Here is a 16,076-nt window from a genome sequence, read left to right as displayed (position 1 = left end):
TCCATCAGTTTTTCCTGTCAGATCATCACTTCTCCCATCAGAGCAGCATTTTCCACCTTGGAAATGTCATTTTTACCCCCCAAAACCAGCATTTTTCCCTCAATGCATCCCTTTTCAGTGTCAGGCTTTTCCCTCCAAGTGAGGGTTTTTTCCTCAAAGTGACTTTTTTTTCCAAAAACACCTTTTTTTTTTCCTCAAAACACCATTTATTTCTCCCATAATGTTCCATTCCAGGCCAGAGCTGTATTTTCTGCCTCAAAGTGCCTGTTTTTCTCCCAAAATTACCTGCTTTTTCCTTCAGGATTGTATTTTTTCCATAGCAAGGAGAGTGCTTTCCCTGGAATGTGATTCTCCCCCCCATATTGGTGGGTCCTGCCCCAAAGCCTCTCTTTTCCCCTCAAAAATTCCACTTTTCCCCTCAAAATAACTTATTTCACTGTAACTGCTCCTACCCCAAAAGTTTTCTCTTAAAATGTGGGGGTTTTTTGCGCATGGGGTTGGTTTGGTTTGTTTTTTCCCCACAAAAATATCTATTTTCCCCCCAGAATGGCAGAAACCTGATTTCTCCCCAAAATGCCTATTTCCCCCCTTATTTTGCCTTTTTTTTCTGGAAAAAAGTCCAAATTTGCCCCAAAACTGTTCATTTCCCCTCAGAAATCACTTTGATCCCCAAATACAGCTGTTTTACCTCTAAAATGCCCTTTCTTGTAGAAAAATACCCATTTTTACCTTTAAAATAGTTGGGTTTCTTTGGAACAGTTGTGGGTTTTTTTTTCAATATTACAATTTTCCCCTAAAAATTCCTTTTTTTCCTGGGGGAAAAAGAGTAAACCATGTTTTCCCTGAGAAACAACAGCATTTTCCCAGATATGGCTATTTCCCGTAAAGCTTCAGTTTTAATGGCGATAAAAATCCATGTTTCCCTGAAAAAGTCTCTTTTCCCTCAGAAATAGCTATTGTTTCCCAAAATAGTTATTTTTCCCTAAAAAATCCTTTGTTTCGATACAAAAAGGGCCACCTTTCTCCTAAAACTGGCTGTTTCTCCTCAGAATTCGGTTTATTTTCCCCAAAACCGGCCATTCTTCCTAAAAGTGGACTAAACCAGGCGTTTCCCCCCCAAAATTATCGTTTCTTCTTGAGGTATTCATTATTTAAGTGTAAAAATTCAGATTTTTGAGTCAAAATATCCCTGTTCTTCCCCAAATCGCACTTTTTCGCTCAGAAACAGCTTTTTTTTCCTAAAAACAGAGCCGGTTTTCCCATAAAATACCGGTTTATTGGAATTAATGCCCTTGTTTCTCCCAATCCCGGCTCTTCTCTCCCCATTCCCCCCCCCCCGCAGTGGCCATGTCGGGGGCGGGGCCTCGCGGAGGGGGCGGGGCCGACCCGTCCGAGAGCAGCCCGGAGCCGCCCTCCCCGTCCAGCTCCCGCCCCCCCCGCTCCGACTCCAGCCCCAGCCCCAGCGAGCAGACCACGCCCCCTCTCTCTGGCCGCGCCCCCTCCCGCCAAAGGGGCGGGGCTTCCTCTCGCCGCGCCCCGTCGGAGGCCGGGCTCGCGTGTGACCGGCACTTGGCGCTCTTCGAGGTGAGCTCTGCCTGTTAATTAAAGGCGGGTTGTTAATGAGGGTATCCTCATTAATTGATTAGAAAATGAACATGAGCCGGCTTCAGTGTGCACTCGCAGCCCAGAAAGCAACCATATCCTGGGCTGCATCCAAAGGAGCGTGACCAGCAGGTCCAAGGAGGTGATCCTTGAGTGAGACCTCACTTGGAGTCTTGTGTGCAGATCTGGTGTCCTCACCATAAAAAGGACATGGAATGTGTGCAGTTCTGGTGTCCTCACCATAAAAAGGACATGGAATGTGTGCAGTTTTGGTGTCCTCACCATAAAAAGGACATGGAATGTGTGCAGTTCTGGTGTCCTCACCATAAAAAGGACATGGAATGTGTGCAGTTCTGGTGTCCTCACCATAAAAAGGACATGGAATGTGTGCAGTTCTGGTGTCCTCACCATAAAAAGGACATGGAATGTGTGCAGTTCTGGTGTCCTCACCATAAAAAGGACACGGAATGTGTGCAGTTTTGGTGTCCTCAACATAAAAAGGACATGGAATGTGTGCAGTTCTGGTGTCCTCAACATAAAAAGGACATGGAATGTGTGCAGTTCTGGTGTCCTCACCATAAAAAGGACATGGAATGTGTGCAGTTCTGGTGTCCTCTCTATAAAAAGGACATGGAATGTGTGCAGTTCTGGTGTCCTCACCATAAAAAGGACATGGAATGTGTGCAGTTCTGGTGTCCTCACCATAAAAAGGACATGGAATATGTGCAGTTCTGGTGTCCTCACCATAAAAAGGACATGGAATGTGTGCAGTTCTGGTGTCCTCACCATAAAAAGGACATGGAATGTGTGCAGTTCTGGTGTCCTCACCATAAAAAGGACATGGAATGTGTGCAGTTCTGGTGTCCTCACCATAAAAAGGACATGGAATGTGTGCAGTTCTGGTGTCCTCACCATAAAAAGGACATGGAATATGTGCAGTTCTGGTGGCCTCACCATAAAAAGGACATGGAATATGTGCAGTTCTGGTGTCCTCACCATAAAAAGGACATGGAATGTGTGCAGTTCTGGTGTCCTCACCATAAAAAGGACATGGAATGTGTGCAGTTCTGGTGTCCTCACCATAAAAAGGACATGGAATGTGTGCAGTTCTGGTGTCCTCTCTATAAAAAGGACATGGAATGTGTGCAGTTCTGGTGTCCTCACCATAAAAAGGACATGGAATGTGTGCAGTTCTGGTGTCCTCACCATAAAAAGGACATGGAATGTGTGCAGTTCTGGTGTCCTCTCTATAAAAAGGACATGGAATGTGTGCAGTTCTGGTGTCCTCACCATAAAAAGGACATGGAATATGTGCAGTTCTGGTGGCCTCACCATAAAAAGGACATGGAATATGTGCAGTTCTGGTGTCCTCACCATAAAAAGGACATGGAATGTGTGCAGTTCTGGTGTCCTCACCATAAAAAGGACATGGAATGTGTGCAGTTCTGGTGTCCTCACCATAAAAAGGACACGGAATGTGTGCAGTTTTGGTGTCCTCAACATAAAAAGGACATGGAATGTGTGCAGATCTGGTGTCCTCAACATAAAAAGGACACGGAATGTGTGCAGTTCTGGTGTCCTCAACATAAAAAGGACATGGAACTGTTGGAACAAGTGCAGAGGAGACCATGAGGATGATCAGGGGCTGGAGCATCTCCTGTATGAAGATAGGCTGAGAAAGTTGGGGCTGTTCAGCCTGGAGAAGAGAAGGCTGCGTGGAGACCTCATAGCAGCCTTCCAGTACCTGAATTGGGGCTAATAGGGATGCTGGGGAGGGACTTCATTAGGGACTGTAGTGACAGGACAAGGGGTAATGGGTTAAAACTTGAGGGAGGTTTGGATTGGATATAAGGAGGAAGTTCTTCACTGTAAGGGTGCTGAGGCACTGGAATGGGTTGCCCGGGGAGGTTGTGAATGCTCCATCCCTGGCAGTGTTCAAGGCCAGGTTGGACAGAGCCTTGAGTGCCATGGTTTAGTGTGAGGTGTCCCTTGCCCATGGCAGGGGGGTTGGAACTGGATGATCTTAAGGTCCTTTCCAACCCAATCCATTCTATGATTACCACCCGTGTTTCCCACACAGGAGGAACTGGCCACCCGTCCCCGTGTCCCTGCCATGCTGCGCCGCATCGCCCAGTACAGCGCCCTCAGCCCTGACAGTGACACACCGGTGAGGCACCATCCATGGGGTGGCCATGGGGTGTCAGGGGGTTCCCCTGTGCTCCCCACACCGTGACCATGTGTGTGTGTTTGTCCCCTCCTTATGCAGCGGCGGGTGCTGGGGACGCTGTTGGGGGTGGCGGTGCCGGCGCTGCAGACGCTGCTGGGGCTGGTGCTGGTGCTGCGGCTGCCCTGGGTGGTCGGCACTGGAGGGGTGCTGCAGGCCTGCACCATCGGCTTCCTGCTCAGTGCCTGCGTGAGTGGGGTCAGGGGGCATGTTTGGGGTCAGAGGGTCATCTGTGGGGTCCTGGCTGGGGTCAGGGGTCCTGGAGTAGGGTTACAGCTGGGTCATGGCTGGTTTGGGGTCATGACAGGTTGTGTGTGGGGTCAGGGGTCACATCTGGGGCTGGAGGGTGGGGGGGGGTCTGGAGTCATGTCCTGGGGTCATGTTAGGGGCTGCACCTGGGGTCAGGGATCATGTCTGGGGCTCCATGTTGGTTCAGGGGTCATGTTTGGGGCTGTTGGGGGGATTGAGTTCATATCCTGGGGTCATGTCTGGGTTGGGGGTCATGTTAGGGGCTGTATGTGGGTCAGGGGTCATGTTCGGGACTTAATGTGGGGTTAGGAGTCATGTCCTGGGGTTATGTATGGGTTGGGGGTCATGTTAGTGGCTGTATGTGGGGTCAGGGGTTAAGTCCTAGGATCATGTGTGGGTCAGGGGTCATGTTAGGGGTCTCGTGGGGTCAAGGATCATGTCTGGGGTGTGTGTGGGGCCAGGGGTCACGTCCTAATGTGATGAGGGATGTCCCAAAGTCACCCATGGGAAGGGGTCAAAGGTCACGAGGGTAACGGGAGGTCAGAGGTCACAACCCTCTCCCCCCCCAGGCTGTGCTGACCGCTGTGTCACTGAGCGCCATTGCCACCAATGGCCTTGACCCCGGTGAGTTGGGGGGGGCCCACAAGTGAAAGGGTAAAGTGGGGGGGGGGGAGTCCCTCCTCCCAGCCCCACCCCCCCGCTGACCTCACGGTTGGGCCTGGCAGGGGGCTGCCCCTTGGGGCTGCTGTCGGGGGCGCTGGGCCCCGAGGCCGGGGGTGCCGTGGGGCTCTGCGCCTTCCTCAGCGCCGCCTTCACCGCTGCCGCCGCCGCCCTGGGCACCGCCGAGATCCTGCTGGTGCGTGGCGCGGCCCCTTTAAGGGGAGGGGGCGTGGCTACGGGAGAGGGGCGTGGTTTCCTCAGGCAGGGCAACGGGATTGGTCCGGGGGCGTGTGGGGTGGGATCTGATTTAAAGGAGAGCGGCCTTATAAAATGGGGCGGGGCTTCCCGTTGTGGGCGTGGCCTCCGGGGGTCGCTGTGCCCCGCTGGCCGCGTCCTTTCCTTCCCCATAGGTTTACGTGGCCCCGGGCGCCGCCGTTCTACCGGGCCGAGGCCGCACTCGGCGCCTGAACAACGGGCGCGGATACGGGGCCGTGCTGCTGGCGCTGCTGGGGCTTGGGGCTGCCGCCACCCCGGCCCCCACTGCGGCCGCCACACTGGGCCCTGCTGGGTTGGTGCTGGCACTGATGGGGCTGCAAGCAGGGGCCCTGCGTGCTGCCATTATGGGGGGCCCCCCACACCCGTGAGTGTTCCCCCCCCCCCAAACCCCCTTTTTATCCCCCTAACACCGTGCTGCACCGCACTAACCGGCATCTTGCCCCCCCACCTAAGGCTCTGCTTGCCTGCCCAGCCTGGTGGCTGCCTTCAGCCTTGCCCCATAGCTCTGCCCCACAGCATGGGCAACAACAGTACACAAGGAGCCACACGGGTGGCATTCCCAGGGCCCAGCACCCACCTGCTGGCACGTGAGTCCATATGGGGCAGATGGGGGGTGCGGGGACACCCTAAGGATGAATGGGGATAGGGGTGGGAGGGACCCATGCGTGTCCTGCCCCACAGAGAACCTGTGGCCCCGTCCCATTGAGGTGCGGGGGGGAGCAGCAGAGGGTGAGGAAGAGGAGGATGATGATGACTCCTCATTTGGGGTGCTGTTGGGGCTCAGCCTGCCCATCACCTCAGGTGAGTGTGGGGACCATGGACATTGGGGGGGGGGCACAACATTGTGTGGAACAAGGAGTTTTGGGGGGGGTCAAGACTCCAAGGGGGACCCAGGGGGTTGGGGGGGGCAGTTATTTGGGGTGCACCCTGGTGTTCTGGGGGTTGGGGGGGGCACTGTTATTTAAAGGGGATCTTGGTCTTTGAGGTGGGGAGACCCTGGTGTCTTGGGGGTGACCCACATATTTGGTGGGGGGGACGACACACACAACCCTGGTGTTTGGGGCAGGGGCCAGAATCCCATGCAGGACCCTGTTTTTTGTGGGGACCCAGGTATTGGGGGGGCGAGGTTCAAGCCTCCAGGTTCCCAGGGGACACGTGGGGGGCACCCCATGGAATAAACGGGGGGCTCACGGCATTGTTTGGGGTGCAGGAGTGCTGTGGGGCTGCAGCCGCTGCGGGGAGCTGCGGGACATCGCCACCTCCATCCCAGCCGGGAGCCTGGGGGCTGCCCTGGCCACCACCTTGGCCTGCATCCGCCCCATATGGGGGGGACCCCAGCATCTGGATTGGGGGGGGGGGGGTGCCCTGGGGAGGGGGTTATGGTGCAGAGACCCCATGTATGGGGTGAGGAGTTGGGGGGGGGTCTGGTTTTTGGGGGGCCATTTCCTTGACAGCCCAGACCTGAGCATGGCCCTGCTGCTGGGGGCCTCCATTGAGGGGCAGCTGCTGCGGGACAAGTGAGTGGGGGGTCCCCAATGGCCTTTGGGGGGGGGGGGGGTCGCTGATGGTGTTGCTGGGAGATCCCTGTTGTTCCTGGGGGGACCTCTATTGTCCCCATGGGGTCCCCACTGTCCCTATTGATGTCTCCTGGGGGGGTTCCTATGGTCTCGAGCATCCCAATGGGGTCCCTGGGGATGTCCCAGTGGGTTCTGGGTGGTCTCTAAGGGAATTCCCAGTGTTCCCTAAGTGTCCATGATGTCTCAGTGGTGTGCTTGGGTGCTACCTGTAACATCCCACTATTGCCCCCCCCAGGTTCGGAGCATCCCTACGGGGGACACCAGTATCCGGGGTGGCTTCATGGCCGTCCCCATGGGTACCATTGGCTGGGGCCGTGCTGTCAGCAGCAGGGGCCGGGCTGCAGGCGCTGCTGGGGGGCAGCCGGTTGCTGCGGGGCCTGGCCCGTACCCGTGCCCTCCCATTGCCACACGTGAGTACCCAGTGTCCCCAGTGCTGTCACTGGTGCTGTCACCCCCTCACCGGCTCTGTCCCCACAGGCACTGGGTCACGGGCGCCTCTGGCCATTGGCAGCAACGGTGACCGTGGCTGAACTCGGTGTCCTCTTGGGTTCCCTTGACCTCCTGTCACCCGTCCTGTCCGTGTGTGTGTTCATGCACCCCCTTTCCCCTCCCCATCACCCCCCCAATGACATCATGATGACGTCACACCGCATCACCCAATTCTCATTCATTAACAGCTTTTGGCTCACCTCTTACCTGGGCTTGAACCTGGCCTGTGCCCTTCAAGGGTTGTTGCCCACCCCAGGATGGAGCCCCCGTTGTCGCCTCTATCATTGGTGAGCCCTCCTACCTTGCACCCCCACATCTCCTTCCTTATGGCCAATCTAATCTGATTGATAGCAATAATTTCACTAGGAAAACTCAAAAGTAGCATCAATTTCTGCACAACAAAAATCAACCAGGTCCAAAAGGAGAGGCTGCAAACACTTTCAGTGTTAATAGTTCCATTTAAACAACAGTATGTGCAATAGACACAGGCCCTATATATAGACCCTCACATTAGCTAACCCTAAATAATGCAAATATGATAACAACAGGTGACAGAAGTATAATTTTTCATAAAAAGCATAATTTTATATCAACATGTATGTGCATGTGTATGAAAATGAACACATGTACATAGACTAGGCAGGTACACACACACCCCCCCACAATATGTGTACAATATGCATACATACCTGTCAGGTAGCACACACTTAAATGTTCTCTAGACATTTCCTATGGGATATTTCACTAACTGCAAATGTCCACACAGCATTTTACACTAGCTGTGAGGACACAACTAAAAGCTCTGAAATTTAGGTTTTTCTTCATGTTATCTCCATTGCAAATGTCTTTCTTTGCTCCTGGAAAGAACTGCCAAAGTGTTAAACCAGAGTAGAGGAAATAGGATAGGAAATTGGATAGGAACATATTGAGTTCCTATAGTTGGTTTCTTTAAAAAGAAGCACCTTTAGGACATCATTGAAGCACCTTTAGGACATCATAGAAGAATAATAAACCCTAAAACCCCCCCTCCATCCACAGGGCAGCATCGCTGGCAGGCGCAGGGCTATGCCTGGCACTGATGCTTGTTGCCTGCTGGTACTGTGGCCTGCTGGCCCTTGGCATCGGTGCCACTGCCTACAAGTACTTGGAGTACCGGGGGTAAGTGGGGTACATGTTTGGAGGGGGGGTCCCATGTGGGTTTTGGGGTCCCCCATCTCCTCCCTATCTCCCTGTTAACAGGGCACAGAGTGAATGGGGTGAGGGCCTGCGGGGTCTGTCGCTCAGTGCAGCACGGTTTGCCCTCCTGCGCTTGGAGGACGGGCGGCCGCCCGCGGCGAGCTGGAGGTGAGCGCTATGGGGCAATGTGTGGGGCAGCTGTGGGGCACAGAATCATCCAATAGGGTCGCAGGAGCAACCAGGGTGGAAAAGCCCTTTCAGTTCACCCAGTCCAACCGCTCCCCAGCACTGCTGAGGCCACCACTGCCCCATGGCACTGAGGCATCGTCTCCATGGGGTGTGAGCACCGTCAGGGACGGTGCCTGCAGCCTATTCCAGTGCCTGAGCACCCTCTGGGGCAGGGGTTGGTCCTCAGCTCCATCTAAACCTCCCCATGGTGCAGCTTGGGGCTGGTTCCTCTTCTCCCATCCATTGGGAGCAGAGCCCACCCCCTCCTGGCTCCATCCTCCTGTCAGGCACTTGTAGGGAGCTCAAGGTCCCCCCTGAGCCTTCTGAACCCCCCAAGCCGTTCCCCATCACATTTGAGCTCCAGGCCCTGCACCAGCCCCATTGCCCTTCTCTAGCCCCACTCCAGCCCCTCAATGTCCCTCTTATAGTGAGGGCCCCAGAGCTGAACCCAGCACTCGAGGTGCAGCCTCCCCAGTCCCTGCCCCTGCACTGGTGCTGATCCAGGCCAGGATGCTCATGCTCAGCTCCATCAATCCGGGTCCCTTCCCATGGGCAGTTTCCAGCTGCTCCTCCCCAAACCCCAAGCCTGGAGCCTTGCATGGGGTTGTTGTGGCCCAAGTGCAGGACCTGACCCTCACCCCATTGGCACAGCCCCATGGATGCAGCCTGTCCAGCTCCCACCCAGCCTGGTGTGAGCTGCAGACTCACTGAGGGTGCCCTCGGGCATGGAATCATCATCATGGAATGGTTGGGGTTGAAGGGACCTTAAAGCTCATCCAGCTCCAACCCCTGCCATGGGCAGGGACCCCTTGCACTGGAGCAGCTTGCTCCAAGCCCCTGTGTCCAACCTGGCCAGGGATGGGGCAGCCACAGCTCCCCTGGGCACCCTCACAGGGAAGAGCTTCCTTCAATCCAGTCTCAATCTCCCCTGTCCCAGTCTGACCCCATCACCCCTTGTCCTATCAAGTCCCTCATGCAGGTCCCTCCCCAGCATCCTTCAGAGCCTGGAACCTGCTCTGAGCTCTCCTCGCAGCTTCTCTCCTCCAGCCCCAATGTCCTCAGCCTGGCTCCTATGGGAGCTGCTCCAGCCCCTGCTCATCCCCTTCTGCCCTTGCCCTTGCTCATCCACATCATCCATGAAGTCCCTGATGCTGAGCCCTAAGAGACAGCACCGGGGATGGGGAGGGGATGGATGGGGATGGGGATGGGGATGGGATGGGGATGGGGATGGGATGGGGATGGGGATGGGGATGGGGATGGGATGGATGGGGATGGGATGGATGGGGATGGGGATGGGATGGGGATGGGGATGGGGATGGGGATGGGGTGGGGATGGGGATGGGGATGGGGATGGGGATGGGATGGGGATGGGATGGGGATGGGGATGGGGATGGGGATGGGATGGATGGGGATGGATGGGGATGGATGGGGATGGATGGGGATGGATGGGGATCGGATGGATGGGGATGGGGATGGGGATGGGGATGGGATGGGGATGGGACGGATGGATATGGATGGGGGCCGCTCACCCCTGCCCGTGCCCGCAGGCCGCAGCTCCTGGTGCTGCTGAAGCTGGATGAGGAGCTGAGGGCGACGCAGCCGCAGGTGCTGGCGCTGGCGGCGCAGCTCCAGGCCGGGAAGGGGCTCACGGTCGTCGGCACCGTGATCACCGGGGAGCTGCCCCGGGACCAGCCCCGGGCCCGCGCCGCAGAGCAGGTGGGGTCCTGTGGGGCTGGGTCCCTATGGGGCTGGGTCTCTATGGATGGGGGTCCCTATGGGGCTGGGTCCCTATGGGGCTGGGTGTCTACGGATGGGGGGTCCTATGCGGCTGGATCTCTATGGTTGGGGTCCCTATGGGATTGGGTGTCTATGGAATAGGGTTTCCTATGGGATTGGGTCTCTATGGATGGGGGGTCCTATGGGGCTGGGTCCTGAATGGGTTGGGTCCCTATGGGATTGGGTGTATATGGATGAGGATTTCCTATGGGATTGAGTCTCTATAGATGGGGGTTCTATGGGGCTGGGTCCCTGTGGGATATGGTCTCTATGGATGGGGGGGCCCCTATGGGGTTGGGTCCCTATAGATCTGGTTCCCTATAGGGTCAGCTCCCTATAGATCTGGTTCCCTATGGGATTGGCTCCCTATAGATCTGGTTCCCTATGGGATTGGGTCCCTATAGATCTGGTTCCCTATGGGATTGGCTCCCTATAGATCTGGTTCCCTATGGGATTGGCTCCCTATAGATCTGGTTCCCTATGGGCTCGGCTCCCTATAGATCTCTCTCCCTATGGGATTGGCTCCCTATAGATCTGTCTCCCTATGGGGTCAGCTCCCTATAGATCTGTCTCCCTATGGGCTTGGCTCCCTATAGATCTGTCTCCCTATGGGGTCAGCTCCCTATAGATCTGTCTCCCTATGGGGTCAGCTCCCTATAGATGTGGTTCCCTATAGGGTCAGCTCCCTATAGATCTCTCTCCCTATGGGGTCAGCTCCCTATAGATCTCTCTCCCTATGTGTACCCCCAAGCGCTGACCCCTTCCCCTCCATTGCAGGCCCTGCGGGAGGAGCTGACCGGCGCCGGTGCCCGCGGCTTCGTCCAGGTGCTGGTGTCACCGGGCCGGGGCCCGGGGCTGGCGGCGCTGGTGCAGGGCTGCGGCCTGGGGGCCCTGCGCCCCAACGCCGTGCTCATGGGCTGGCCCCATGGCTGGCGCCGGCGCCACGACCCCGCGGCCGCACGGAGATTTGTGGGTAAGGTTGGGGGTACAGGGGGGGTACAGGGGGGGTATGGGGGGGTACAGGGGGGGTACAGGGGGGGTCTGTGCCCCCCAACTCCTCAATTTCACCTTTTCCCCCCCATTTCAGAGCTGCTCCGGGTGGCGGGGTCCGGTGGCCGCGCGTTGCTGGTGACCAAGGGGCCGCTGGGGACTGGGGCGCCGGGGGGCACCTTGGATGTGTGGTGGGTGGTGGGAGATGGGAGACTGCTCACCCTGCTGCCCCTCCTGCTGCGGCAGCACCCGGTATGTGGGGCTGGGGGGGGTGGTTGTGGGGTGGTGTTGTGTGTAATGGGGGTTTATGGGGTACTGGGGGGGGGGGGTTGGGGGGGGCTGTGGGGTTGGTGATGGGCAGAGCTATGGGGTGGGTGATGGAGTGCAGAGGGTGCTGGGAAGGGCTATGGGGTGCTGTGGTGTGTGATAGGGGGGTTATGGGGTGCTGGGGGGGGCTATGGGGTGCTGTGGTGTGTAATGGGGGTTTATGGGGTACTGGGGGGGCTGTGGGGTTGGTGCTGGGCAGAGCTGTGGGGTGGGTGATGGAGTGCAGAGGGTGCTGGGAAGGGCTATGGGGTGCTGCGGTGTGTGATAGGGGGTTATGGGGTGCTGGGAGGGGCTGTGGGGTGCTGTGGTGTGTGATGGGGTTTATGGGGTACTGGGGGGGGTTATGGGGTTGGTGATGGGCAGAGCTATGGGGTGGGTGCTGGGAAGGGCTATGGGGTGCTGTGGTGTGTGATAGGGGGGTTATGGGGTGCTGGGGGGGGTTATGGGGTTGGTGCTGGGCAGAGCTATGGGGTGGGTGCTGGAGCATAGAGGGTGCTGGGGAGGGCTATGGGGTGCTGAGGGTCAGGTAGATGATTCTGCAAGCAATGAGTGCTGTAGGGCAGGTTCTATGGGGCGGTGGCTGTGGGGTGACCCCAGTGAACGGCGGGGGTGCGCAGGCCTGGCGCGGGTGTTGCGTGCGGCTGTTCACGGTGGCGCTGCTGGAGGACAACAGCGTGAGGCTGCGGCGGCTGCTGGAGGCCGTGGCCCGGCGCCGGGGGCTGCCTGCACAGACCCACGTTGTGGAGCTGGTGAGAGCCTGGCAACGGCACAGCGGCACCCATTGACACCATGGTATCACCCCATTAACACTGTGGTGTCACCCCATCAACACCACAGCGTCACCCCATCAACACCATGGTATCACCCCCATCAACACCACAGCGTCACCCCATTAACACTGTGGTGTCACCCCATCAACACCACAGGATCATCCCATTAACACCACAGCGTTACCCCATCGATACTGTGGTATCACCCCATCAACACCACAGCGTCACCCGTTAACACTGTGGTGTCACCCCCCCAACAGCACAGCATCACCCCAACACCACCACAGTGTCACCCCTTAACACTGTGGTGTCACCCCATCAACACCACAGTCACCCGTTAACACTGTGGTGTCACCCCATCACCATCACAGCGTCACCCATTAACACCATGGTGTCACCCCATCAAAACCACAGCGTCACCCATTAACACTGTGGTGTCACCCATTAACACCACAGCGTTACCCCATCAATACTGTGGTATCACCCCATCAACACCACAGCGTCACCCCATTAACACTGCGGCATCACCCCATCAACACGAGGGTGTCACCCCATCAACACCACAGTGTCACCCCATTAACACTGTGGTGTCACCCCATCAACACCACAGCATCACCGCACCACCACCATGGTATCACCTCCATCAACACCACAGTGTCACCCCATCAACACCACGGTATCACCCCATCAGTACCTCGCTGTCACCCCAACAACACCTTGATGTCACCCCATCACCACTGCAGTGTGACCCCAACACCACCTTCATGTCACCCCCATGCTATGACATCGCCCCACACCATGGTGTCACCCCATCAATATGTCACTGTCACCCCAACACCTTGAAGTCACCCCATGCTATGGCATCACCCCACACCACGGTGTCACCCCATGCTATGGCATCACCCCACACCACGGTGTCACCCCATCAATCCCTTGCTGTCACCCCACACCACAATGTCACCCAGCGCTACGGCATCACCCCATTGCCTCAGTGTCACCCAATGCTATGGCATCACCCCACACCATGGTGTCACCCCATCAATACCTTGCTGTCACCCCACACCATGGTGTCACCCCATGCTATGGCATCACCCCACACCACGGCGTCACCCCATGCTATGGCATCACCCCACACCACGGTGTCACCCCATCAATACCTTGCTGTCACCCCACACCACAATGTCACCCTATGCTATGGCATCACCCCACACCACGGTGTCACCCCATCAATACCTTGCTGTCACCCCACACCACGGCGTCACCCCATGCTATGGCATCACCCCACACCATGGTGTCACCCCATCAATACCTTGCTGTCACCCCACACCATGGTGTCACCCCATGCTATGGCATCACCCCACACCACGGTGTCACCCCATGCTATGGCATCACCCCACACCATGGTGTCACCCCATGCTATGGCATCACCCCACACCACGGTGTCACCCCATGCTATGCCATCACCCCACACCACGGTGTCACCCCTTCAATACCTTGCTGTCACCCCACACCACAATGTCACCCAGTGCTACGGCATCACCCCATTGCCTCAGTGTCACCCCATGCTATGGCATCACCCCACACCACGGTGTCACCCCATCAATACCTTGCTGTCACCCCACACCACGGTGTCACCCCTTCAATACCTTGCTGTCACCCCACACCACGGTGTCACCCTATGCTGTGGCATCACCCCACTGCCTCAGTGCCCCCCCCTTGCCCCGCTCTCACCCCTGAACCCCCGCTCCCCCCCCGGCAGCACGACAGCGACGTCTCCGCCTACACCTACGAGCGGACGCTGATGATGGAGCAGCGCTCCCAGATGCTGCGCCAGATGCGGCAGGCTCAGGTGACCTCACCCGTGATGTCACGTGACCTCACACACGTGACGTCACTCACCCGCCACGCCCCCAGTGGTGATATCATCCGTGACGTCAGAGTGACGCCTCACCCCCCCCCCCACAGGCCCCCAGCACAGCCGGGGAGGAAGAGGAGGAAGAGGAAGAGGGAGGACTCCCACGGCGAGGACCCAGCCCGTGAGCGGCACTGGGGGGGGGACTGGGATGTACTGGGAGGGTGCTCACGGCCCTATTGGGATGTACTGGGAGGATGCTCAGGGCGGTAGTGGGATGTACTGGGAGGGTGCTCAGGGCCATACTGGGATGTACTAGGAGAGTGTTGAGGACCATACTGGGCGGGCACTCAGGGCCATACTGGGATGTACTGGGAGGATGCTCAGGTCCATCCTGGGATGTACTGGGAGAATGCTGAGGACCATACTGGGAGGGCACTCAGGGCCATACTGGGATGCACTGGGAGGGTGCTCAGGGCCATACTGGGATGCACTGGGGGGTGCTCAGGGCCATACTGGGAGAGTGCTGAGGACCATACTGGGAGGGCACTCAGGGCCACACTGGGATGCACTAGGAGGATGCTTAGGGCCATACTGGTACTGGCGGGTGCTGAGGGCCATACTGGGACAGCACCATCCCATACTGGTTTGGGGGGCACAGGGAGGGTCAGGGCCATGGGGGGGGGGTGTCCTGGTCCCAACTGGTTGCACTGGTCCCAACTGGTCGCACTGGTTCCTGCCGGTCAGGGGGAACGTGCGGCGCATGCACGCGGCCGAGCGGCTCAACGAGGTCCTGGGGCGGCACTCGGGGGGCGCCCGCCTGGTGCTGCTGGACCTGCCCCCCCCGCCCCCCCGCGGGCCACGGCCCCTCGATAACTGTATCCTGGAGGAGTGGGGGGATGGGAGGGTGGGGGATAAACGGGGGGGGCAGTGGGGAAAATTGGGGTCAGTGGGGCAGCCATGGGGCAGAGGGGTCATTGGGGCAGCTGTGGGGCAGAGGGGGCTGTGGGGTAGCTGTGGGGGGCAGCCATGGGGCACAGGGGTCACTGGGGAGCTGTGGGGCAGAGGGGGCTGTGGGAGCAGCCATGGGGCAGAGGGGTCACTGGGGGAGCTGTGGGGCAGGCATGGGGCAGAGGGGTCACTGGGGCAGGCATGGGGCAGCGGGGTCTCTGGCGTAGCTGTGGGGTAGCCATGGGACAGAGGGGTCACTGGGGGAGCTGTGGGGCAGAGGGGTCACTGGGGCAGCTGTGGGGCAGAGGGGGCTCTGTGGCAGCCGTGGGGCAGAGGGGTCACTGGGGCAGCCATGGGGCAGAGGGGTCACTTGAGCAGCTGTGGGGCAGAGGGGTCACTGGGGCAGCTGTGGGGCAGAGGGGGCTGTGGGGGCAGCCATGGGGCAGAGGGGTCACTGGGGGAGCTGTGGGGGCAGCCATGGGGCAGAGGGGGCTCTGTGGCAGCCATGGGGCAGAGGGGTCACTGGAGCACCCATGGAGCTGTGGGGCAGGTCCTTGACATGGGGCAGACCTCGAGTTCCTGGAGGTGCTGACAGAGGGGCTGGGGCCGGTGCTGCTGGTGCGAGGAGGGGACGGGGACAGCCCTGGGCCCTGAGCGCACCAGTACAGACCAGTGCTCCCAGTTCACACCCCGGCGCTCCCAGTACGATTCCAGCCTGAGCCGCAGCTCTTCAAGCATGATCCCAGTACGGTCCCTGCACTTCCCAGTATGGACTGAGCCAGTGCTCTCCAAGTCAGGTCCCATTATGGACCAGTGCTCCCAGTATGGACTCTTAAGGCTCCCAGTTAAATGCCAGCCTGAGCTAAAGCAGGACCCCAGTGCGGACCCCAGTGCTCCCAGTTGAGCACCACCACTCCCAGTCCAGATCC

At 58.2% G+C, this 16,076-nt stretch overlaps 1 protein-coding gene across 1 annotated transcript; it reads left to right on the top strand.

The window, feature by feature from the left end:
* The first annotated feature begins 1,323 nt into the window (after positions 1 to 1,323).
* LOC133226279 (solute carrier family 12 member 6-like) lies at positions 1,324 to 15,920 on the top strand. The gene is made up of 23 exons (XM_061379615.1): positions 1,324 to 1,584; positions 3,683 to 3,769; positions 3,869 to 4,015; positions 4,645 to 4,699; positions 4,801 to 4,931; positions 5,146 to 5,375; positions 5,465 to 5,598; positions 5,693 to 5,812; positions 6,222 to 6,320; positions 6,471 to 6,528; positions 6,824 to 6,998; positions 7,066 to 7,169; positions 7,266 to 7,364; positions 8,116 to 8,235; positions 8,317 to 8,421; positions 10,029 to 10,197; positions 11,035 to 11,230; positions 11,345 to 11,499; positions 12,192 to 12,323; positions 14,104 to 14,193; positions 14,310 to 14,380; positions 14,944 to 15,074; positions 15,716 to 15,920. Exons 1-23 carry the CDS (start codon positions 1,348 to 1,350, stop codon positions 15,799 to 15,801), a joined length of 2,931 nt encoding a protein of 976 aa, XP_061235599.1. The 5' UTR covers positions 1,324 to 1,347; the 3' UTR covers positions 15,802 to 15,920.
* Positions 15,921 to 16,076: the final 156 nt, after the last annotated feature.

This window comes from Neopsephotus bourkii, unplaced genomic scaffold, assembly GCF_033783945.1.
Source record: "Neopsephotus bourkii isolate Nb327-2 ecotype Australia unplaced genomic scaffold, CSIRO-AGI_Nbou_v1 NB_1779, whole genome shotgun sequence".
Classification (NCBI taxonomy): Eukaryota; Metazoa; Chordata; class Aves; order Psittaciformes; family Psittacidae; genus Neopsephotus; species Neopsephotus bourkii.
This window is presented reverse-complemented; position numbering and strand designations above follow the sequence as displayed.

Coding starts and splice junctions, on each gene's coding strand:
- LOC133226279 (XM_061379615.1), top strand. CDS start 1,348: ATGTCGGGGGCGGGGCCTCGCGGAGGGGGCGGGGCCGACCCGTCCGAG. Junction 4,016..4,644: donor GCTTCCTGCTCAGTGCCTGC/GTGAGTGGGGTC, acceptor CTCCCCCCCCAG/GCTGTGCTGACCGCTGTGTC. Junction 8,422..10,028: donor CCGCCCGCGGCGAGCTGGAG/GTGAGCGCTATG, acceptor CCGTGCCCGCAG/GCCGCAGCTCCTGGTGCTGC.